Raw genomic sequence first — 25226 nt, 5'->3', positions numbered from 1 at the left:
GCTGATCCTGAAGTGGATTTGGGAACCATAGACGGGGCCTAGGGCAGACCCCCAAGGTAACATGACTGGAGACCTTCACAGATACGTGGGGCCCAAATGCATGCCAGAGGGGGCTGGTAGAGTGCCAAAGATGTGAAGCATAGCATCCTTTAATGCCTCACTCTGTTGTGGCGTTGCCGATAAACTCAGGAATTCGGGGTGCATCGGTAAACAGCTACAGAATCGTCTCCTCAGTACGGGACTGGAAGCTAGACCAAGGGGCACCATGAGTTGTCAGAGGGAGAGTGTTGAGGCTGCGATGAGCCCTGCTTGGACTTCTTGTGACTTTTTGACTTGGGTTTTCTCAAAGACTTGGATCACCACAATGGAATGGCACGTCACGGGACCCGCTCTGAGAGCGGGAACAAGACTGTTTCCTTGACTTCGAGCAAAAACAGGCCTTATGTGGCTTGATGTGGTTTTCAGTGCCTTACAACTTGGCTTTATGGTCATAAATCACCTTCAGGTTCAACAGAGGACACTCCATGCACTACTTGGAGTCATGGTCCAAACCCAGGCACCAGTGGCATACCTCGCCTGGATCTGTCAGAGATATCTTTTTACAACAGTCCCTACAAACCTTAAACCCTGTAATTTTAGGAGGGGACAAGCTCCCTTGCAAACAGGAAATACATTTTTTTTAAAAGCTTGTCAACTGGCAAGAAAAATAGGAGCTAGCTCCATTTCTGCATACAAATGGCAGAGATGAAAGGAAGAAAGTGACCATATATGGCCCAGCCATCACTTCCAGGACGAGCAGAGTAGATGTGGAGCCGCACGATGCCATTTACTGCTGCACAGGGGCTAACTGAAACATCTTCCAGAAACAATCTGATATTCTAAAGGTGAGGAATCTGCGGTCAGAGGAAACAATCACAACTTTCATGCTACAATGTGTTTGACATACACTGTGAAGCCAAACGTTTGCTTCCATAACCTCTGTCATCAGACTTCGGAGGAAACAGTTTTTTCTTTAGCAAGTGGACAGTCAATACCCATACCACTTTCCCATAGCAACATTAATATGCACTACACACCCACAGTTTCTGTCCGCATCCCTCATACAATGCTCCCTTCAAGCGGCTTTAAGAAGGGTCCAGTTCCTGCTTCCTCATTGCATCTCTGATCCTTCTGGACGGGAGACAGCCATGACAACGCGGGCTTTACACCGCGCTGCCATTACGACGCTGCCATTACAACGCAAGTCGTTACAACGACTTGCGCTGGATGGCGCTAGAGACTAAGGAGTAGTAGATTTACTATTCCAACACCTTCCCTACTGTTGCGTAGGCTGGAGTTGGAATAGTAAATCATACTATTCCAAAATCCAGCGCCTACAGCGCAAGTCGTTGTAACGACTTGCGTTGTAATGGATGCGTCATAATGGCAGCGCGGTGTAAAAGCCTGCATTGTCATGACGTACATCCCTTCTGGACAGTCTATCGAAATAGGATTTTTCTTCTTAAGCGAACAATTTAATACTAATAAAAGGAAGGCCATGGCTGTCCTGTGTGACTATGAAAAACGTAAATAGCCTGCCAAAGACCAAATTAGTTTGCCTTCTTCCCTTTGAAATATCTGTACTGGACCCATCATCTCGATAAAGCAATGCTGAATCTTTTCGCACAAAGCCAGCTGCAGAAACAAATAATAGGAAACACAGAGGACCTCTCTCATGATCAGTCCTCCCAAACTCCAACTTGCAAGTGCCTCTCCCACATTCACCTGACTTCCCCTTCCAATCCCCTGCACACCTGATTTCCTCATTGAACCTCAAAGCCATCACATTATGCATTGCACTGACTATCCCTTCATGCTCTTAATTTGCTCACTCCGTGTGGCTTACATGTCCCACCTCTACTTTCCCTGCCGTGCGGGTTCCTGCTCTGTGCTCTGCCCTCTGGTGCATTATCTTGACTCCATGCCTGTCCTACTGTGCTCCTGATTTCCTGTCTGCCCTTCCCCTTTGCCTTGAACCTCCATTTATTTGTTTATTTATTTATTTGAAAGTTTTATAGAGCGCGAACAAGAACCTTGCGGGTATCAGAGCGCTTTACAGTAAAAAAAAAAGTGTATAGGCAAAACAAACAATAAAAATAAGCAGGACCGTAAGTATAACATCAGAAGGCTTAATAAAAAGCAAAAGGACATATCTGACATTTAAGGATAAGCAGGGCCAGAAAGGAGGGCAGCAAGGACAATCAACAGATAGAAGGGAAAGTCAGATAAGGTGCAAAACAATATCGGTTGGTTTTGAAGGATGATGGTAATACATTGATGGTAAAAACGACAACAATAAATGGAACAAAGCTATACAAATAAGAGCCAAGCAATAAATGGGTGGGAAGGAAGAATGGAATAGGGGTTCTCAACAGTCATGTGAGGCAAAGTTTATGTAAATTTAGCCATAAGGATGCCTTTTACTTCCAGTTTGAAAGAAGACGAGGAGGGGTTCAGCCTTATTTCTGGTGGTAAGGCATTCCAAATCCTAGGTGCCATTCCTGAGAAGGAGCGATGGGTTACTTAGATAATAATAACTAGAAACAGTCAAGCCTTACCAGCCCTGTGTTATACACACACTATGAAAAAATGGTAATCTGCATACACATTTTTGCACATAATTTGGATTTTCAGTACAGTCTGATTTTATATCAGCGTGTTTTCCAGTGCATTTTGTTCGACAGAAAAGTATTTTCGGATTTATACCTAAGATTATTAGAAACAGTTCTGATGTACTGCTTTTCACATGTATTATAATCGTTCATAGAATAACAATATTTCTTTTCCGAAGAACTTCTTTAAAAGATGTGCTGTACCGATTATGGTTGGTCAAAGGAGACTTAATGCCTGGTTTAAAGATATGTGAATGGGTTGATATAAAATCTACTGTTTTCCATCGGATGAGACGATTCTGCCATCCAAGGTACAACGCCCTGCACAATTACAGCTGACATACCACAACCTGATGGTGGTAATTCTGGCACACTATTGGCAGATTTTACAATAGTCCCCTTCTCTAGTTCAGAGCCGTAATGCATAAATTCTTTGCACAAAGTTATCATTAGTGGTATTATTTGTTCTTAGGTCATAACACTGTACCATCACTGTCTCGAGGCATGGGCCTTGTTCTTCCTACTATGTCCACCGTAACATGGGCACTAGGTTCTGGATTGTGATCCGCAGTATCAGCTGACACTCGACTGCGCCTGAAGAAGGAAAAGAAAAGGGCGAAACGTTACTAAAGTGTGAGTTCACTGTGCCTTCCATTAAATTTATATTCCATTTCCTTGCCTTCCTCTGACATGCAAACACACATACAGTTTCTTTAGTACTGCGCTGAAGCACAGTGAGGCAGGGGCACAGGAATGGCAGCAATGTGTGTTGGCAAGGTCCAGGCATGTACAGCAAATATAGCCAGAGCATGGAATAGCAACTGAGGGGCATAGAGGCTTAACCCATAACCACCTCTCTGAAACCAAAGCCTTATCTTTGAACTTTTCTGTGTACTTTCACAGAGCAGAAATGTGAACTATCCGAGCTCGCTGTATGATGTATATGCATAGGTTTATATATAGTGAGCACTGAGCCGGCCTGATGGACCCCTGCCGTGGGACAGCTGCGGACGGAAGCCTGCTGCGGACAAGAAACATTTCAGAATGTATTTCTGAGAATGTTATTTGATGCCGGGAAGAGCGTCGCGTGTTTTTTTCACACAACATTCTGAATTAGCGTCCTCATAATAACCCTGCGGGCTATGCAGCATGCTTGTGTTGGAAGAACATTGAGCTCTTACGTAAATATCTGAATTATGACTGCAGGGTACGCGTTCACATTCATTGGTGGTATCTAGAAACCGCAGAAGGAGCGGTGCTGACAGAGCGTATTGTAGGTAGTGGGGGGCAAAGTGTCAGAGAAAACGATGACGCCTTATGTTGTGTTTCGAATGCACCCACATTGACTAAATCAAAATGTAATACGTTTTAATACTTTGTACAGGCTGCAGGTTCAAATGACTACACCGGGGGTTTCATTTTCTCCTCATCTATAGGCGCCTACGCTCGTTTCGGAGACTACGAATGCTCGTGTGAAATATTATTAAAATGCACAGCTCAGCTGATTCTGATTGTAGCATTCAAAGGGATGGGCGGTCTTCACGGACATCCATTCACAAAAAAAGTCCGTGATGGAGGAAATGACATCATACACGTCCCTGGCTTGAGATCTTGCCCCACCTCTTAGCCTTTCAAGGGCCTCCTATTTGACACTAAACGTTGTGCAGGGAGTGGAATGCAGGGTTATCCCCACCTCTGCACCCCAAAAACCCCGCGCTATACGGCCTGTATCCTAGTAGCGAGAAAATATGCTGAGGGCAAGCTTTTCCTATGGGCCAGCCACTAGGTGGCGCTGTATCTTACCAAAGCAAAGCCTTTAACCATCAAGCAATGGAAGAACACAGGGACAGCCTCGGGAACAGTCAGAGACACCTGTGGGTCCAAACCTGCTTTTCATAGTATCTGCTACTATCTGGATGAGCCTGGGTATTCAGGTCGGGGCTTCTCAGGACTGCCGGTCTCCTATGCCTGGAGAGTGCCCTCCGAAACCTGGGCCTATGGGACAACTTCCTTGAGGGTGAGACCGTCCTGCTTCGGGACAGATCCTCTGCACAGCCCAGGGGTTCTACCGGGCAGAGGGCGGTAGAGTGGAATACAAAGAAAAAAAGAGACAATAATGGGTGTTGGTGTCCAGGAAACAGGGACTGTGTGAGCATGGCTCCTGTGTGTGTGTGCCTGTGTGTGGTGCTTAGTGACGCCCTTTGACTGCTGCTGGGGGAGTAAAATACAGCAATGGTCAGGGTTCGATGGCCTCCTAATTGTTCTGGGCCTGGTGCCGCTTCACCTGCTGCTCTGGTGTGTGAGTGAGACGTGGTGCAGCTGTCTGAAGGAAGCTTGTACTCTTGCTGCTCAAGCTGTCCCTGTCTGAAGGAAGCTTGCACTCTTGCTGCTCAAGCTGTCCCTGTCTGAGCGACACTTGCCGGGCTGCTGCATGCTCTGTTCTCTGTAGGTGGCGACAGCCTGCCTGCTACTGCTGGAGCCTTGAGTCACTGAAAGGATAAGATACTAACCCAGGCCTGTATTTTAAACGTTATGTTCTCATGCATAAAGTCCTGCATGTAACATGAAACGTGAAAACAAAACTACAAGTGCCACAATCAAGTAAACGACAGCACTGGGCGATCGAATCCCAGCTGACACGGGGGCCAGCTCTTCTGTGTGAGAGAAGCTTGCGCTGCTACTCCCCGTGCAGTGGGGACACTGTGACTGCACTATTACTAACTTTGATGTGTTTTGTCTATGTCCACACTTTTTGGAGCTGGTATTGCTGCTACCGCAAGTTCTTTCTTTCTTTTATGCAAATAAAGAAGAATGGGGGTTACACTGGTATGTTGTACGTGATCTATGTGAGGGATGCTCGTGTTGGAACATTCATTGCTGCGCTCTCACTTTTTAGGTCGAAGTCTACCAGACAGCCTAGCAGTCTGGTAGCAAAGGCATATTAGGGACATATTGAAAGCTTCCTAAGGAATGCATTGTGCACATTACCTCCTCGTCCAGTCTTCTCGTCCCATTCCTTATCAGTGAGCAGCTAGTCTGCTCCCCAGAACCCTATACCTAGCAGAACTTTTTTAGCACTTCCCCCAATATGGCGCCACCAATCAGGCGAGCATACAGGGGGAAGTGCGTCACAACACTTCCTGAGAATACCAAAGAAACCCAGAAAAGAAGAAAAACAATCACCCCACAAGCAAAACCCAGGGAGGGAGAGAAGGGCTCAGGAATGGGACGGGAAGACCAGGACTCGGAGTAATTAATATTACCAGTGAGTAACCGGGCATTGCTTACCATTGGCTTTTTGTTTTGTAACTTACATTGCTTGCTTTCTGGTTGCTGGTTTTATTTCTTTTAGGCTGTTCAGCATATCTTTATCCCTCCCGTGGAGCATAGCGTGTTTACTACCTCTCTGACTGGCTCCTTGTATTCTTCCATGACTTCTCGCTTTCTGGGAGCATTTTTTTTCTGTTGCATGAGGCGCTCCACAAGAGTACACGTTTTTGTAATTGTCTTCGTTTTATGCTTTCTCAAAGCATTATATGTGCTGTATTTCTTTGAAAAGTTTCCCACCTCCTACCTTTCTGCTTGACTGATTCTACTTATCCCTGCGACTACCAGTTCATTAATCTTGCATGCATGTGAGGAGCAATGTACTGTCTACGAACTTATTTATTTTGATCCCCACCACTCCACGACATTTACTCCACTATATTCCACTCCTCTCTAGGTCACTCTACGCCACTACTCCCCTCAGTGCCACTGTTGTACTCTACGACACTCTCCGCCACTTCACTCTACAATACTCTATTCCACTCTACAACAGTCCAATCTACTACACTCTACGCCACTCTAAGCCACTCCACTCTACTCCACTCTATGCCACTTCACTCCACTCTGCTCCACTCTACACCACTTTACTGTACTTTACAACATTCCATTCTGCTCTACGATACTCCACTCCACTTTCCTCTATGCCCCACATTTTTAGCTATGCTGAACAGCAGCCACACTGGTGTACAACACGGAGAAAAGATTGGCAACGTCAATGCTCGTTTCCTTGTCTGTGTGCGCGTAACGGAGGCTGCTCTAATGCTTCCCACACTGAAGTACGTATGTATGTAAGGAAACCCTGCCTTGCTGCTGGCCTGAAAGGTGCAGCGCCTGCTGTGTGTGAGGAAGGTGCCACCTTGTTCCTGTGCTGTATGTGGTCGGTGTGAGGACTCACGTGCACTACATTTGCTGTACCTGCTTCGTCACTGGGGAAGTTTGTCATAGGATATCCAGTTTTGTAATTGATTTATCTCCCATGGAATACCCTTTTGGGCTTAAATATGCACAATTCTAGTAATTCATTCTATGGCGCCTTGGATAGGAACCATGCCCGAGGCCACTCTTAACCGGACACCACAAAAGCTTTGCAGAAGTCTCTTGCCATCTGCAGTCGGGTTTCTGCCATTGGTGTTCTCTTAATGACCCCTGAGATCAGGGATAGTAAAGGCAGTGGCAGGAGAAGCAACTGCTACCCCTAATTGACATTAGTACGGCTGGGCCTGGAGTCTGGTCCGTGTTCCTTGTCTGTACGGATGCATTTGATGCATTTACTATAAGTGCAGCATTCATAACAGGACACTCCCCACAGGCCAGCATCTTCTGGCTTCATGCAAACACGTTAGCTTCTCAGTACACAGTAACATTGCTTCCCTCCGCGGTTTTCAGCGTGACAGGGCCGGGCGGGTCAGGGCCGTGTTTGCATTTGTAATTACTGTTTGTTTTCCGTTCCCAGCGCAGCTAGAGAAAGTTGTGTGTTTTAGGGCAGCGTCCTCTAAAACGCAAACACCCGGGTGAGCATAGTTTGCGTTGTTTTTCATTTTACCATGGCACCCCCGTGCACATGTAGATGAGCCCGGATCCGAGGGGCAAGGCTGGCTGTGAAGGGGGCGCAGAGAGGGCAGTGGACTCACAGTCATACATCTGTCAGTCAGAGGGTCCCTGCTGTGGACAACATCGTGGCTTTAGAGGAGATGGGAGTTTATCTAATGTGTACATCGCTTGCAAGAGGAGTTAAAAACACACAAAGAACACTCTACGGGTGTGCATCTGAAAGGAATTCAAAATACATATTATTCACGGCTCTGCGCTGGCCATACAGTTACTTGGCACTAAACACAACCTCTGTGAGTACAACTTCAGACAGAGAGCACCTGTGACTGAACCCGGCCACACCCAACTCCCAGCATCACACCCCTCCACGCCCCTTGATTCACAGGGAATGGGACCCACACGAGCAATGATGGCCACTCCCAAATCCATACATATCCGTGGAGAAATCAGTGAAGAAGCCTGGAAAATGGACATTTATGGCCAACGAGACCTGGAGACCAGCTGCCAACCACAAACCGACACTTTAATTTCGGATAAAAGGCCCAGAGGTATGGAAAAGTCAGAGCACTGCAGCTCCCTGTCTGCAGGTCAATTTCAATTCAATTCAATTCAATTAGTCTTTATTTCGAATGATAAGAATTCATAAAAGACAATATACAACCATATGCAATATAAAAATCACTAGGAATCCCTAGGACTAAAAAAGCACACTACACAAACAGTATACATAAAATACATCTAGATAGGACGATCAATGCGAAGGTGCACTCAGTCTCTTCATTCGAATCAGCCAGGACCATCCCAGGAATTTAGCAACACAAACCACCACAATTTCCGATCTTACAACTTGCAATTTCCTGAGTGCCTCACGATAACCACTACAATTCAGGGATGCACATATGGGTTTTAGCCATTTGTTTCTAGGTTCACAATAAACAGGACAACCAAAGAAAAGATGACCAATACTTTCTTCCTGGTCAGAACACCAGGGACATTTGCTTCCTGTCTTCACATCCCATTTAGCAGTAAAGGAATTGACAGGCAAGGTGCCGGTACGGAACTGATGATAAAGCTTACGATCTAACACCTTGGGTATCAAATCCCAATACTGCTCTAATAGGGGAGTAACCTTGTGCAATAAAAATAATCCTGTTAAATTAGTGTCCAGAGATTGGGTTACTAAAATGGATTTTTTCCATGCCCAGAAGAGCGCCTTAAACTCGGGTTTGGATGGGAAAGTAGTCCCCCCTGGGTTTGACCAAAGCTCTGGAAGGCCCATCATATGTAGGATATTTCGGACTTCCCTAAACCAGTGTATTTTTTGTGCACCCCATAGTGATTTTACCTCGTCAAGTTCCCGAGCAAAAAGACTAAGCTCGGGAGTGGACCAAAGGCGACGCCAGAGTGACACTATGTGATACTGGGCCAAATCATTAATTGGTCTACAACCTAGATCGAGTAACAAAGGTTTGATGGGTGCAGACTGCGGAAGACCTACCAGGTTCCGTAGGAACCGATTTTGTGCCACAGCCAAGCATGAAAGATCTTTGTGGCTCCAGACTTCGGCTCCATATAGGGTTGCAGAAAGGACCTTAGCCTCATAGATCTTAAGGGCTGGGGTAATACGTTTTGTAAACGAGTTCTTTTGCTCAAGAAACAAACAACCAGCCAACCTATTAAACTTCAATTTGGATGTCTCCAATTGGGAGTTCCAGTCGAGATGATGATCAAGAGTCACACCAAGATATGTCATGACCTTGACCTGCTCTAGTTGGACCCCATTTAGAGACACAGAGCAGATCGGAGGGGGTTTTCTTACAAAAAACCATAAATTTGGTCTTTTCAACATTTATTTGTAAGTCGTTTGTATTACAAAACTCAGAAAATCTATTCAAGGCAACCTGGAGCCCACCTCTTGTTTTCGAAAGGAGGAGGGTATCGTCTGCAAAAATAAGCATAGGATATTTGCGACCACCCAACATTGGTGCATCGGACTGTGTATTGTTAAAATATTGGGCCACCTGGTTAATAAACAAGAGGAACAAAGTGGGGGCCAGGACACAGCCTTGACGCACCCCACGCTGTACGGAAAAGCATTCGGTCACCTGCCCCTGGCTACCCCATCTTACCTGAGCAAAATTATCCTCATGTAAGCGCTGGACAAAGCTCAAAAGCTCTAAAGGAAGACCCATTGATCTAAGAGCTTCCCATAGCTTCTTCCTTGGCACTAAATCAAAAGCCGACTTAAGGTCGACAAACGCGGCGTATATTACGCCGCCGCCCAAAAAAACCACTTTCCAAAAAAGTAGTGAAAACCGGAGAACCTGGTCGATAGTACTGGTGCCAATCCTAAACCCTGCCTGCATGGGAGAAAGTATGTTATTAGTATCGATCCATTCCTGGATTCTTACTAGAGTCATCCTAGACACAATTTTCTGAATCGCATCGATCAGACTAATTGGCCGATAATTATTTGGGACGGAGCGATCACCCTTCTTATATACTGGCAGGATTTCCGCACCTTTCCAAGATTTCGGAATCTCTGCGCCTGCAGCTATATTGTTTTCCAATATTGTAATATATGGAACCCATAAGTCAGGATTAAGCTTGAAAAGGTCCGCGGGGATGACATCCAGGCCAGGAGCTTTTCCCGACTGGACTGACTCAAGAGCTTGTATAGTATCAGTTTCCAGAAAGGTAAGTCTATCTCCTATTGGTTGTAGGGAGCTCGGTAGGAAGGTAGCTATAGTTTGATCCAGAGCTATACTAGGGTCGTTAAATTGTGCCGAAAAGAATTCCACCCAAGATTGTGCTGACACGTGATTGTCGGGTGTTTGGGCGACTGAAGCCCTTCCCCTCCTAACGATCAGCCAAAATTCAGTTGAATTGGAGGACTCACAGGCTCTAAGGAGGGCGAGCCAATAGGAGTCGTCCCAGTCCCGCTTGGCCGCCCAGAGGGTAGATTTATAACACTGCCTAGCAACCCTAATGTCTACAATGTTCCTGGTCTTAACAGCAGCTACTAAGCTGCTGTGAGCTACTCTGCAACTCTTGTTGTACCATTTTTTATACGCCTTAGTGGAGGCAGGCTTAGAGGGCTTAGTAAGGAGGTTTTTGAGACTCGAAAAACACTCCTCATGGAGATTGGTGATAATTGGATCAGCGAGACCAGAAGGGGATAATGGAAGCATCCTACTCCTCACGCTCCGAACCTTCTCCTCAATTTTGGCGATAAGCGCTAGATCATCTAACACCCTGGTCCATTTTACACGACGTCTATTGTCGCACAAAAGTACGTCTGACGTCAAGCAATTAGTTCCACTGTCTTGGGCACCCAGGCCGGAGACCAAGATCTCGAGTGAAAGAGGATTGTGATCGCTCTCTGGACGGGGCTCTACCACCATATCTCGCACAATAGACCAACATTCGATATTGATCAGTATGTAGTCGATACGGCTAGAGCTTAGACCATTGTCAAAGCTGTTTGTCCCTAATCTGTCGGAGCGTGTACGCCCGTTAACAGCCCGGAAGCCCCATTCCAAACAAAAGCCCAGCCAATGCAAGGCTGCCTCAGTACCCCTAACTCCCCTAGAGATGGTTAACGGGGGAATGTTCCATGCTGTATCCTCCTCCGCACCCACGTCCTCTGCCAAGGTAAGTATGGGCTCAAAGGAGGTGTTCATATCGCCCGCTACCATAACAATCTGATCGGCTGTATGATTCTTCAGTACCCGATCAAGGTCGTTCAACACGGTTTGCTTTTTCCCACCCTGGCAGCCGCGGGCATAGACATTAACCAAAAAAAGATCAATGGCGTTGACTTTACTCAGAATAATGCACAGAAGATCCACACTCTCTACCAATATTTCCTTGCCATGAAAGCCCAGATTATTTTTAATCCAGATGGTTAAACCACCTGAGGCCCTACCCTTAAGACTCTGGATGGCGGGTTTTGAGAAATTAAGATAACCCACCCTATATAAGGGGACTGTTGACCATGTTTCCTGGAAAATAATGATGTCATATAGGTCGATAAAGTTGATCCAATCGACATTGTCCAGACGACCCCGTAGCCCTGCAATGTTCCAGGATGCCACTCTCAATGGATGATCCGTACCATTTGCTCGGGGAGTTGGAGCCAGGCCCTGCGCATCTAACCCAGACATAACCAGAACATCGCTAGGGTCCGGAGTTGGGCACAGATTTCCAGGCGAAGTGAGGCCAATACAAGGCGATGTTAAGGTAGTAGGTGGGACTGTCTCCCTGGAGTAAGGAGAGTTCGTCAGATTTCTAGACGGGGTTACGTCGATACTAGGCTTTATAGAGGTAGTATACGAAACTATCTCCCTAGTATGAGGAAAATTCCTTAATGGCAATATGTCAACAGACCCCCCATGTCAATCGACATCCTCCAGACAGCCAAACATATTCGATGTCGGTGCCCCCTGCCACCAATTATGCTGGGTGTATCCATCAACCATGTGAGTTGGCCGTCTGGCGTGCTGAACATTTAACCATGAGCCCTCCTGCGTAGGTTGATGTCTAGGAGGGTAGAAAAAAGTAAGTGGCCTCACAACTATAGTAGAATTAACTCCGTAAGGTGGCCGTGCACAAAGATGCTGGGCTGTGTGGGGGTCAGCAAAAGATACAACAACACAGTCACCAGCTATAGACTTGTGCGTGGGGCCTATCCAAGGCACTCTCCGTACCATTAAAACACTACTTCTATGCTGACCGGGGAGCTGTTTATTAGAATTAAGCCAATGAATGACCTTATTTTTTAAGGAAAGATCATTCTCCTGAAAATGTGGGTCCAGCTCCGGAACACCAGCTAATATAATTACATAGGGCCCAGCTTCAGGAGGTAGATCAATAAACCCTCCACGGAAGTTAGGGCGGATAGCCTGTCGTAGAGGGTATTTCATGCGTTCAGGCCTTAAGGGGTGATGGGCTGCTGCTCTTGGGACAAAATTCTGTCTATTAACAGGTGTTTGCGAGGGGAGAGATAATGGTACATCTAAGCAAGGGGTAGGTACTATAGGATTGGCAGTAGTGGTGCGGGGCTTTGGTATTGGTTTTGGTGCTGACAAAGTCACAGGAATACTTTCAGATACATGCGGAGGAGGTGGTATAGGAACAGGTGCCTTAGGTTGGGGAATAGAATCAGTTACACATGGGAGCTTGGCTTCCATGTCTTTTAAACTCAGACTAGCCAGGGTGACTATAGTCCTATCCATTTCCAGCAAATTGTTCTCTATGCGGGAAAGTCTTAATTCCAAAGGGGATAGTAATTGCTTAAGCGTACCCCAAACTATCTTAAGGAATTCTTCATCCCCCTCCCTTTCATTCACGGGACTGCTCAGCCGACCCTCCGGATTAATCACACTATTCTTCCCTGGGGAGGTGGTGAGGATGTTGTCTTTCACCATGCTAGATAGGCCGGGAGCAGATTCCCCCCCCAGAACGCTGGAAGTCATTTCAGAACTATCATCTTTCGCCCCAAGAGAGCCCATGGCCCGTCTACTGTTAAAAAACTGGGATCTTGCAATTCTAGCTTTTTTCCGAGCATAAATAGACCTCGCGAGACATTTCTTTTTATAGGTTGCTACTTTCTTGGCACTACACGATCTCGTGATTAAATTAATTTTGGGAAAAGGGATGGAGCCTATACCATTAGTTAGCGGGACAGGGACTTTACTTTGTTGCACTAGAGTTGGAATGGAGATAGGAGGCGAATTTAAAAGAGTAGTTAGCGGTGCGGGATGAATAGCTGCCGTTGTTATTAAGGGCCGGGGAGCTACGGTACGATCGGGGGTACGGGCAGATGCGATATTCCCCAAGGAGGATTTTTTTGTGTTGGCTATATGCTCTGACAGCCTTCTTGCAGCATCAAGTTCTAAGGAGACCTTGTGCTGCATTTTGCTGATTTCCTCGTCAATGGCCAAGTTCGTTTTGACCAGGAAATCATCGAGGGTTCTATTGGAATTGCTAGCAGCCATGAGGGTTTTGCTCCGACTACCCCGTGAGCACATTTTACAGAATACAAGTGAATAAATTACAATACAAACAACAATAAAACTGTATAATGTACCAACAAGGGGGGGTGGCCCAGCCCAGCCCTCTTAGTCCTCGAACGGCCTCAAACGGCCCGCTCTTTGCCCGGTCTTCGCCCCGGGCTGCGTCCCGCGCTGCGGGAGTGCTAGGTCAATAAGTAGGTGGCCGAGTAAAACAGGGGGCGTGGCAGCAGGGAGAGCGGACCGGAAGTTGGAGAATGGTCTTGCAGGGACTCCTGGGCAATGGAGTCCCCTGCACGCTCGCAGCCCCGCTGACCGCACTCACCCGGTAGCCTGCTCGCAGTCCCTCACCAAGTGTCCCGAAGTCCAAAGGGACGAAGCGGCACCCGCGGAGCGGGTGCGGCGAGTTGTGGTGCAAAGTTCTGGAAATGCCGCTGTGGTTTGATAAGGTCAACGACCAAAGTGCCTCCGTGCGCAGAAATGCGTCCCGCTGATAAGGTGATTAGAAGGGTTTTTAAGACTGCTGAGAGGCGGGGGGCGGCAGCAGGGAGAGCGGACCGGAAGTTGGAGAATGGTCTTGCAGGGACTCCTGGGCAATGGAGTCCCCTGCACGCTCGCAGCCCCGCTGACCGCACTCACCCGGTAGCCTGCTCGCAGTCCCTCACCAAGTGTCCCGAAGTCCAAAGGGACGAAGCGGCACCCGCGGAGCGGGTGCAGCGAGTTGTGGTGCAAAGTTCTGGAAATGCCGCTGTGGTTTGATAAGGTCAACGACCAAAGTGCCTCCGTGCGCAGAAATGCGTCCCGCTGATAAGGTGATTAGAAGGGTTTTTAAGACTGCTGAGAGGCGGGGGGCGGCAGCAGGGAGAGCGGACCGGAAGTTGGAGAATGGTCTTGCAGGGACTCCTGGGCAATGGAGTCCCCTGCACGCTCGCAGCCCCGCTGACCGCACTCACCCGGTAGCCTGCTCGCAGTCCCTCACCAAGTGTCCCGAAGTCCAAAGGGACGAAGCGGCACCCGCGGAGCGGGTGCGGCGAGTTGTGGTGCAAAGTTCTGGAAATGCCGCTGTGGTTTGATAAGGTCAACGACCAAAGTGCCTCCGTGCGCAGAAATGCGTCCCGCTGATAAGGTGATTAGAAGGGTTTTTAAGACTGCTGAGAGGCGGGGGGCGGCAGCAGGGAGAGCGGACCGGAAGTTGGAGAATGGTCTTGCAGGGACTCCTGGGCAATGGAGTCCCCTGCACGCTCGCAGCCCCGCTGACCGCACTCACCCGGTAGCCTGCTCGCAGTCCCTCACCAAGTGTCCCGAAGTCCAAAGGGACGAAGCGGCACCCGCGGAGCGGGTGCGGCGAGTTGTGGTGCAAAGTTCTGGAAATGCCGCTGTGGTTTGATAAGGTCAACGACCAAAGTGCCTCCGTGCGCAGAAATGCGTCTGCAGGTCAATAACAAATCTTACAGACACTTCAGCCAGGGTGGTGTCCGCTCAAAGTAGAGGCAGCTGTACACAACACACGCGCGCCCGCACACACACACACACACACACACCCCCAGAAGACACAAACTCCTGAACTTTCTGACCACCTAGAAGTGGCTGTTTGAATAACCTCAGGTGTGTGATGTGTTAAATCTGTACATTTCTTGCTCAGGTGCAGAATGAGTTTGGGGTTCTTCAAGAAAAGTGTGACTTTGAGACTGTGTTCATTGTGAAAAGGGGTAGCCTGGGGACCCTGCATGCCTTCATCCTATAAAAACGAGGTTTGAGGTGAACTTGAATCCGTGAATAATGGAAATTAACAGGATATATTAATCAAGTAAACAGAGGAAAAGGCAACTCAATGAAATGTATCCCTGGTTGATGAGCCACTCTCAGCACAATGCTTTCGATGAGGTTCATGATCAAGGAGTTTGGTAGCTCCCTAATGTGATGAGCAGAAGTTGCTGGAACCAGAAATAGGAGCTTGGAAGACAGGACTTACCAAGGAAACCTCTGCTACCGGAGCAATGGAGTCTTTTTTAGAGAGACTGAAGAATCAATGGCACATCTCATGCTATTAAGTGAGATTGTCGGGCAGCCCTACTGAGATCTACGCAATTAACATTTGGGAAAGTATGTTGTTCTCCAACGCACAAATACATGGTCAGGGCTGCCCAAAGCAATGGCTACCATGGGCAAAACACTTGTGAAGGAACAGAGGATGGGAGAGAGGATATTCTGCAGAAGTATTGTCCATTGCCATGCTGCTGCATTGGGGAAGATCCCTCAGAGAGAGAGAGTGGGTTCTGCCCTGGTGCTTACCTTCACTGACTGTTTATTTAAAATCAAAACAGCCTGACATGCCACAGTAGGTACAAACTACTAAAGGCTGGGGCAGCAGTTCCTCACTTCAGTTCAGTGTGCTAAGTGCTCTGATTTCTGATAAAGACGGTCTGCACTCTAGCTCTTTCACTAACCGATACTTCATTAATGTATTTCACCTTTACTAGAGCCATTGTTCTAAGATTAGCCAATGATTTTCCAGATTCTTAAATGAATTCTTTTGATCACCTAAGTGCTCTATAAAACTCTTGAATTCTCAATATACCTCTTGTTTTGAAAAATGTCTACAAATCAACATTTAATTTCAGAGTTGACTTTAACTACCGATCACATTTTACAAAGAGATGGACTCACACCAGGCTCCCACGATGAGCACTCTAAGAACACATGAATGTAGGTCGCGCGGAGAGATGTGATGCCAGAATCTACGATCATGAATTAGGTTAGGGCTTTAGATCTACAGAGGAGTGCAGTACACTGTCAAGGCGCTCTTTGCCAGGGCCTTAGACGGCTGCGATCTTTTAGAGCTCGCCTGAGCCCCCATTCGCATGTTTGTCTGCTCGCTCCTGGGCGATGCAGCTGGTGAGCTGTGAATGATCCGAGAGCTCACTGACGCATGTAAAGTGAAAACTGGCTGCGGCAAAAGATGGAGGCAGAGGACCGTTGTGCTCCCTCTGGCTTGTTTCTGGTCCATGATGGCGAGTGCAGTGGCTGGAGAAGAAGGTGCCGCTTCCCCAAGTAGGAGACAGGGAGCCGCTTAGTGATTGCTAGGCTCTTCTAAGGGTGCTGTAGCATAGCCAGAGCATTGGCAGATACCACTGGGACCAGGAGGAGGCCGTGGGTGGCAAACAAACCTGAGGAATGTTTCTTCTTCCCAACACCTGACAGGCTGCAGCACACACTACACCAGGGCAGGTGCTCAAGCCTGGTACAAAGCATCGAAGAAACAACCTAGATGGCAGCCGTAGGTTGTTCTTCTCACTCCAAGTAACTGACTAATATCCACCACTGAAATTACTTCATATTTCACCATATTAATTCACCACTAATCCTTTATAGGCTTCCTGAATAGCGTGCGTCAACAAGCGCTATATAAATACAAACCTTTGTCCTCCTCTATCCTTCTGCTATCATTCCACATCTAAATAACTGACTAACCTATCCACCACTTAAAATGTACTTGCATGTTTCACTATACTAATTCAACACTAATCCTCTACGGGTCCCGGAGTAGCGTGCTACTCACCGAAAAAGCGATTTGACGCCTCGTCATGGGTAGTAAGCGCTATATAAATGCAATTACAATACAATACAATACATTCTTCCTATGGAACCAACACCAATCCATCATGGCTGCTGAACAGCCTGCTCTTTCCTGTCTGGTTATTCCTGTCTCATTGCTGCTAAAACACCCATGAGCTGTTGCTAATCGAGTGACAATTCCCCCTCTTTACTTTTCTGTATGGTGGTTTATTTGTGCCGGGACTCTTTCTTGCAACGCTTTCTTTGCTTTACAGTCTGCCTCTACCTCCATCTTGGTTTGGGCTGCTCCGGGCATACTTTATCATTTGTTGTCGCTCTAGTTCCGTAGCTTCTTATATGATCAAATACATGTATCTCTTGCCACTACACTGCGACGCGTGACAGGTATTGAGCTGTGTCTCGTGAACTGTTAACCCATATTACAGTCTGTCAAGTGCTGTCTTTCATTACTCCGAAGGGGATATTGGCCGTGAATGCATTCTCAATAATTGGATCAGCAATGCAGAAGTATAATCATTGAAATGTCAGGTTCTCTCAAGTTATTGGCCATAACCACTATTTTGCATTTCTTAGAGCTTATTGCATTTGTAGGTTGAAAGGTAGCATGTATTATTTGTGTTGCTTGTAATAATTCACTTCAAAGCTCTGGACCCATTTCAAATAATTAAATTAGGTCTCCAAGTGAGCGGGACATTTTCTTTATTATAGTTTAAAGCACCTGAGTTATGTTTGGCCCATTGAAGGTATAATGTAAGGTTTCCAATGTTTCAATGTGCCTAGCCTAAGGCCAATCAACAGAGTGGAAGCACCATACGTTTATTAAAAAAAAAGATTTTTAGTCTACATGCAATTACTTGCTGTAACATAGAGCATGCAATTTATTAAAGGGCCCAGCAGTCTACAATTTGACAATAAACAGGATCGGCCCACCCTCCTGTTTTTCCTAGATTGCAGATATTAAAACCTTGCATTCAGTAAAAGATTGTATCACTAATTAAAACATGAAATTCATATATATATAAACAAGACACCAGCAGGTTTGCAAACGTGTGCCTGTATAACGGCCATCAGACCATATCCATCCAGGCCAATCATTATTTTGCCAGAAAGATGCCAATTTAAAATGCTAAAACACACAATTTTCAACAGGCATCGTTCTCCACAGCTGAATGGTGGAATGACTCACAGGTTCGGGGGCATGTTGCTAGGCGCACCTCCCATCTGGCGCGTGTCAGCGGACGTTCCTGGTCCTGAAAAATAAAAGAAGTCACTGTTGGGTAGTCATGTGCCAGGTGGTGCTTGCATGTCTTTCTATGTCTGCTTCTTTCATTCATCTACTTTGACATATTTAGACAATTTGGTTTTATTTTTAGAAGGCATCTGCAATCTACATCCACGTCAAACGCAAAACAAGAACACTGTACTATGACAGTTTTTTGAGGCACATGTGAGGTCTCTGTAAGGTAAACTTCCACCAAGAGGAACGAGCTGTAGAAAGAGCAGATGCTCTTGCTGCATAAAGACAGGCAGATCACTTATTGAAGATGGCATTCCGAGACAGGTTTTGCATGTCGAATCATCAGTCCCCCATTTCCCTGTGCTATCAACTCCACAACCCCAATTTCTCTTAATCAGTCCTACAATAGTCCCTGGATGGACCCTCGTGCTTTCTCATCAGAGTCCCTTGTCTTCATTTTTTCCTACGGCCTACATTTTCCAATTTGCTCCTTATGTTCCCCATCAGATGAGCATCGCTCATTCAAGAGCCTTTGTCTCTTTATCAGGGCACACTCCTCCATTTCTCTGTAACCTCCCCGCTTCTCTTCAGTGACCCCCCTAGTGTATTTTCCTCTGGCCCGATATCTCAGCCTCCCCATGTAGCACCCTTCGCCTTCAGGATCCCACTGAGGTGGGCTTACACCACCGCACAAATATTACAAAGTCATAAAGGTTCTCCAGTGCAGGCCATCTCAGTGTCCCTTATGCAGCAGGCCGCCATGATCAATGTCACTTTCCCTGATGATAACAGAAATTGTTAGTAGACTATATAAAGGTGCAGCTAGAATATCCAAATCTACTTTCCATTGTGACTGTTTTGTCCACGTACCCGACATCCCCACGGACTTCTCCAGAGTCTAGGAATGGGTTTGGAATCCTCAGTGGATTCTTGGAGGTTGTTTCAAACCAAGAGTGACCACTATCCGAAGTGAGATATTTAACATAATATCTTAGCGATTGACTTCTTCCCCCATTATGAATTCCACCATTAAAACTGTAGACTTCTCAGCTTTAGTCTGGAGTATTTTGCACCACCGAAATCAGAACAGACGTTTATACTTTAAACTTCAGCAAATGTTCTAGATGTCATTTTGATCAGCTTCATCCAAAGCACTGAATTTGCTGAATCCAATACAAAACGTTAATATTTAGATGTTTATGTAGGCACCAGCAAGTCAACTTCCTGCTTATTTCAGGGTATGAACCTCAAAGAAGCTCACACGTGCAGTAGTGACAGCAAAACCAATGCATTCTACATTTAACCCCTTCCACGCTGATGACGAGCTGGGCTCGTCATGAGGTAGCCTCCTGCTACGCTGATGACGAGCCCAGCTCGTCACGTAACATGCGCTTTTAAAAATCTCCGCGTACGAGCGGAATTCCGCCCGCACGCATGCGGTTAATTGGACACAGCATGCCATACCTATATCATGCTCTACTGAAAAACTACACAGTTCTAGCAGTACATGGAAACCATAAGTGACTGTCAGATTTGAATTAGGCGGCAGATGGGCGGAACCGAATTAGATGTAGACAATCTATGCAGAAGTCAAGATCAAAGTGGAGTGGAATCCCTCTCCTTTTAGACCTTTCTGTAACTTTCACAATCGGGCGATGGAATGTTTTTTGCACGAAATTGGGTGATTGCCTGTTGGTTTAACTATGTAGGAGTTTAGACACTGATTCACAAACCATTGTGATTATTAAACTATGGTTTTCACCTTCTGCATTTGAGTGAGGGCTTGTTTTCAAATATGGTTGTATTATGTTTGCAGACACATCTGTTGGTTCTTATCATGTGACTTCATAAAGAAGGTATTTTACCGAAACGCGCGTAGAAAATGTGAGAAAATTTAACAAAAAGCCACAAGAAGATTTATATTATATATCTATTGTAGTGTGCTTCTTTTTTGATTAGTTCAATATCACTGTTATTTTTTGATAGGAACATTATCAAGTTCAATTAATGTATTCTGTTGATTCATGGGAGGGTGTGATAGACTAAATGAATGAGGATGCGTGCTGTGAATTCATGATACTTAGTCTGAATCTATTGATTGCATAGTTTATATATAACTGTTTACTATAAAATAATGAATTGAATGTTAATCAGGTGCGGCCAGTTGATGAGACGCGCAGACGGAACAAGACGTCTTTGCGGTTAGCTAGAGCATTCGCCACAGCGACCACGCCCTCCATGATCTTCCCACCGGCTGGTGTTGAAGATTAAAAGAAAGACTAAAGAATTTTGTGCAAATTATGCTGCTGGAATTAGTTGGCTGACAATCTCCACCACTAAGTTGAAGAAGCTTTACAAGACACACCTACTACTATTGAGGCTGTCCTATCACATTCCAATCCTGATGAAGACCCGCCATAGATGCTCATAAATCAGCGCATCACTTCTAGGGTCGAAACGTCGACGTTCTGTCTATATATCCGTCTACACAAAGTCCCCAGGAACTAAAGAAATGATTTAAGCCTCCTGGGTCTATTGCAAATAAGAGTGTATATATATTTTTTATGTACTGTTTGTTCTAACTGTATGATTTGGCCTGTATTCTGTTCAACCATTTTGTCATTAAGTCACCAGTCACGACTCACTCACTTAATGTAATTTTAGTTTTTGTATTGTCTTGTTCTGGACAGCTTGCCCAATGCAATTCTGACGATTTAAATACTAAACATTTACCTTCTCGTCTATTGTGGTCAGTGTCCATTTGTTGTCTGATTTAGAAGTAACGGAAGTACTTTTTCCGTATATGTATTCAATACGTTTTTCAATTCTATTGTGTCCCCAACAGAACCAACTTTGTTGTTTATAGTGCAGGTAAGAGTGGCGGGGTGGGTGGGAGTCGACAGACGACGATGAGATAAACTTAGATTTAAAGAAAAAAAACACTTTCCTTGAGATCGCCGCATTGCCAACTCGGCGATAAGTTTATCTCGTCGATTGTTATCTGTGCCCTCTATCTTGTGTTGTGAATTTTAGATATGGATTTGACTTGTTAAATGCTTTAGTTGCCTGAGATCTTTATATACGGTGCGCGTGCAAACCTGCAGGGCAGGGGGTTGCTTTTTGGCAAATGTGTAGAAAATATGGATGCAGAGAACTATCCATTGCAAGATGGTTCACTACTGTACCGCCTTTCCTTTCTTGGCTCCAACATGCCCTACGAAGAGTTGTTTGCCACCCAGAACTCACAATCAAGGTAGAATGACAATGCTCTTTTTGTGTCCAGTCGGTGGCATCTCTCCTCTTCTTTAGACTGAGGAGATATACCCCACCGACCCTGTTTGGTGCATGGTGGTAGTGTTGTCCATGAACACCGGTACCAGCCTTCCTCTGATTGAAGGAAGAAAGGCTTTCAATGCTAACTAGTTCGCCCGAAGCTCCAACAGACTGATGTGGAGCCCAAATTCTGCCAGAGACCAGAGTCTTCGATCTCCACCTCTCCCAGATGGCTGCCCCAGACCAGGAGGGATGCATCTGTCATTACAGTCAGCTCTGGTTGGGGAAGAGAGAGGGGTCTGCCACTGACCCAATCGCAGTTCGTCAGCCACCATTGCAGGTCTTCTGCAGTTCTCTTTGAGATCTGGACCATGTCAAAGAGATTCCCCTGATGCTGTGACCACTGGACCTTCAGATCCCACAGATGCTAACGGACATGTCTCACAAGCAGGATGCAGGAAGCCATGATGCCCATCAGCCTCAATGTTAATTTCACTGAAATCCAAGATAGAGGCTGAAACATCGGAATTATAGCCCAAATATCCTGGAGTCGCTGCTCAGGAGGATAGGCCCGACTGCACTGTGTCTAGAACAACTCCGATGAAAGAGAGCATCTGGTGTGACTTCAGCACATTGATAGTAAACCCCAGTGACTGAAGAAGGTTCACCGTAGTCTGGAGGTGGGAAACAACTGCCTGTGGTAAGCCCGCATGCAAGAGCCAATTGTCGAGGTAGGGGAAGACTGGAAACCCTGACGATAGAGGTGTGCTGCAAACACCACCAAGACATTGGTGAATACCTGAGGGGCGCTGGGTAGACAAATGGAATAACAGGAAACTGAAAATGATTTTGGCCCATTGTGAACAGCAGGTAGTGTCTGTGTGCAGGCATGACGAGAATGTGGAAATATGCTTCTTGCACGTCCAACGCTACCATCCAGTCTCCTAGGCCCAGGGCCGACAGAACTTGTATGAGTGTGAGCAACTTGAATTTCTCCTTTTTCAGGAAGAAGTTGAGAATGCACAGGTCTAGAATAGGACAAAAGCCTCCGTTCTTCTTGAGCACTAGAAAGTAGTGGGAAAAAACAACCATGACCTACTTCTGATGTCAGCACTCTCTCTATAGCTTCAAGAGAGCTACCACTTCCTGATGGAGCAAGGAGAGGTAGTCCTATGTCAGCTTGTCGTACGTAGGTGGCATAGGAGGAGGGATGGACACAAAAGGGAGGGAATAGCCTCTCTGGACGAGTTGCAAAACCCAACGGTCAGATGTTATTGACCTCAAGTGGTGCATGTGATGGCTTACTCTGTCCCCCACTGGATGCCCATACGATCAAAGGGCAACCTAAAGAGGTTTGGAGCTGCTGCCAGGGGTGGGGGAGGTGGTAGACTGACCCAACTTCAGACTACCTGTCCCACGTGGTCTGTGGGAACCAAGTCATCAGCCACTAAAAGATTGCTAAACGTGCTGGCCGTAAAGCTAACAGTCCCTCTATACCCCCATCTCAAACACTATGTAATGACATAGCAAATCATTGGCACTGGTGGAGGTCATGGATACGATCAGGATGTCAGTGGACAGAGGGACGCCCACCTTGCTAGTGCTCCTTGATCTATCGGCAGCCTTTGACACCATCTCTCATCGGGTCCTGTTGGACAGGTTGCAGGAGATTGGTGTTGAAGGCTTGGCATGGACGTGGCTGCAGAGCTTTCTTAACAAGAGAGCACAATGTGTCCAATTAGACACATTAGTCTCTCAGACCACCACAGTAGACAATGGGGTCACGCAGGTGCTCCATCAAAAGCCCCACTTTATTCAACATCTATATGGCACCACTGGCCACCGTCATAAGATCTTGCTGTTTTGAGACAATCTCGTATGCGGATGACACGCAGGTGATAAAATCCCCATCGAGACAGACCCAGCGGAAGCCAGAGCAAAGTTTAAAGCCTGCATGCTGAAAATTGCCGCTTAGATGAGCAAGAATTTTCTGCAGCTCAATTCCAACAAGACGGAGATCCTTCTGTTTGGAAAGGCGACGGAATTATGGTCGTCGGACTGGTGGCCGGAGGAATTGGGAGAGGCACCCAAACCAACCACTTAGGCACAGAACAGATGGGAGCCACCAAAGGGCATGTCTATGAGCAAATCCAGTGATTATCAACCAGGCACGGTGCCTATGGGCCAGAGACAATGAAATTGCTCTACCTTGCAAGTCTGTTGTGTCCCAAAAAAATTGCGATTTCTACAGCTTCCTTATTTGCGATTAGCAAATTGCTAATCGCAAATAAGGAATAACTCCCCATTCATTCCTATGGGCCTAAAGGCCCATAGGAATGAATGGGGAGACATTACTTATTTGCGATTAGCAATTTGCTAATCGCAAATAAGGATGCGATTTCAAGGGTGCCAGGGGTGTCCAAAGGACACCCTGTAGCACCCCGGAAATGTAAATGTAGACTGATGTTGCGCATACACATGTCCAAAGGACATGTGTGTGTGTAACATACAACTTAGAAAAATGCACTAAAGTGCATTTTCTAAGTTTTTGCTATTTACCACCAAGTCAGACTTCGCGGTAAATAGCGGCCAAAAATTGCGAATTCGCAATTCTAAATTGGTTCTTAAATTGCATTTAAGGAATCTCAAATAGAGATTCCTTAAATGCAATTCCTCGCAATTTAGCGATTTTAAAATTAGCGATTTTTGCATTTGGGATGATGAATCCCAAATGCAAAAGAAGCGCCCCCAAAGGGCCAGATTCGAAGAATCTGGCCCTTTGCAAGCCGTTTCTTGTTTCATTAATCTGGCTGTAAGGCTTTAGGAAGCCCAGAGGTCTACATTTAAAATTCCAGTTTGCAAACAATCGGCTAGCCAGTGGTTGTTGATATGGAAGCACTAAACACAGATCAACTGGAGACCAGTTACATCTACAGTTCCAAAGTAGCATTGAAGCAGGGGGAGCTGTTGATCCCAGAAATATACTAGCACCCACATTAGGGCCCCAGGTATACAAACTTCAGTTGCCTATATCTGAAGAATGGCTTGTTATGATAAAGATTTTACATTGACTCCCGGTTTGCACATGCATTTGTGTACCTGGGATTGAGAATTGAAGTCCAGGTGAGTCTTTAAATCATGATTTTACAGTGGTTGTATGACAGAACACTGCATGCATTTACTACGCATGCCTTTACACCGCAGTCAGTATCCCGACTGCTATGTTATGTTATGTTATGTAAAAATTCTTATACCGCGCACGTTCACCGAACGGTTTCTTGGCGCTCATAACAGACACAGCGAGCACGGGCCAGTGATTACTCGAAGGCAGCCTTGAAAAGGGAAGTCTTTAATGTCTTGCGGAAACATTCATAGGAGGGGCAGTGACGAAAAGAGGGGGGGAGGGAGTTCCAGAAAGAGGGGCCTAAGAAGGAAAAGCGTAGGCCGCCGAGTTTTTTACGGCGGAATTTAGGGATGCACAGAAGATTATCAGAAGAAGAGCGTAAGCTCCGTATTGGTAGATAACGCTTTAAATTGGCGGAGATAAAAGCAGGTGCCAGATTGTAGAGGGCTTTAAAGATAGTGCATCCGAGTTTA

General features: G+C 46.2%; 1 protein-coding gene across 1 annotated transcript in view; it reads right to left on the bottom strand.

Moving 5' to 3' along the window:
* Window positions 1-3124: 3124 nt before the first annotated feature.
* Window positions 3125-25226, bottom strand: part of LOC144827992 (uncharacterized) — a 557648-nt gene continuing 535546 nt past the window's right edge. Inside the window, exons 19-20 of the mRNA XM_078686140.1 lie at window positions 18306-18369; window positions 3125-3245 (exon numbers count right to left, since the gene is read on the bottom strand). Coding sequence (XP_078542266.1) covers window positions 3125-3245; window positions 18306-18369 — 185 coding nt within the window. The remainder of the gene's footprint in view (window positions 3246-18305; window positions 18370-25226) is intronic.

The sequence above is a fragment of the Lissotriton helveticus genome, chromosome 4_1, assembly GCF_964261635.1.
Source record: "Lissotriton helveticus chromosome 4_1, aLisHel1.1, whole genome shotgun sequence".
Classification (NCBI taxonomy): Eukaryota; Metazoa; Chordata; class Amphibia; order Caudata; family Salamandridae; genus Lissotriton; species Lissotriton helveticus.
Note: the sequence above shows the minus strand (reverse complement) of the source record. Positions and strands in the feature narration are given on the sequence as shown.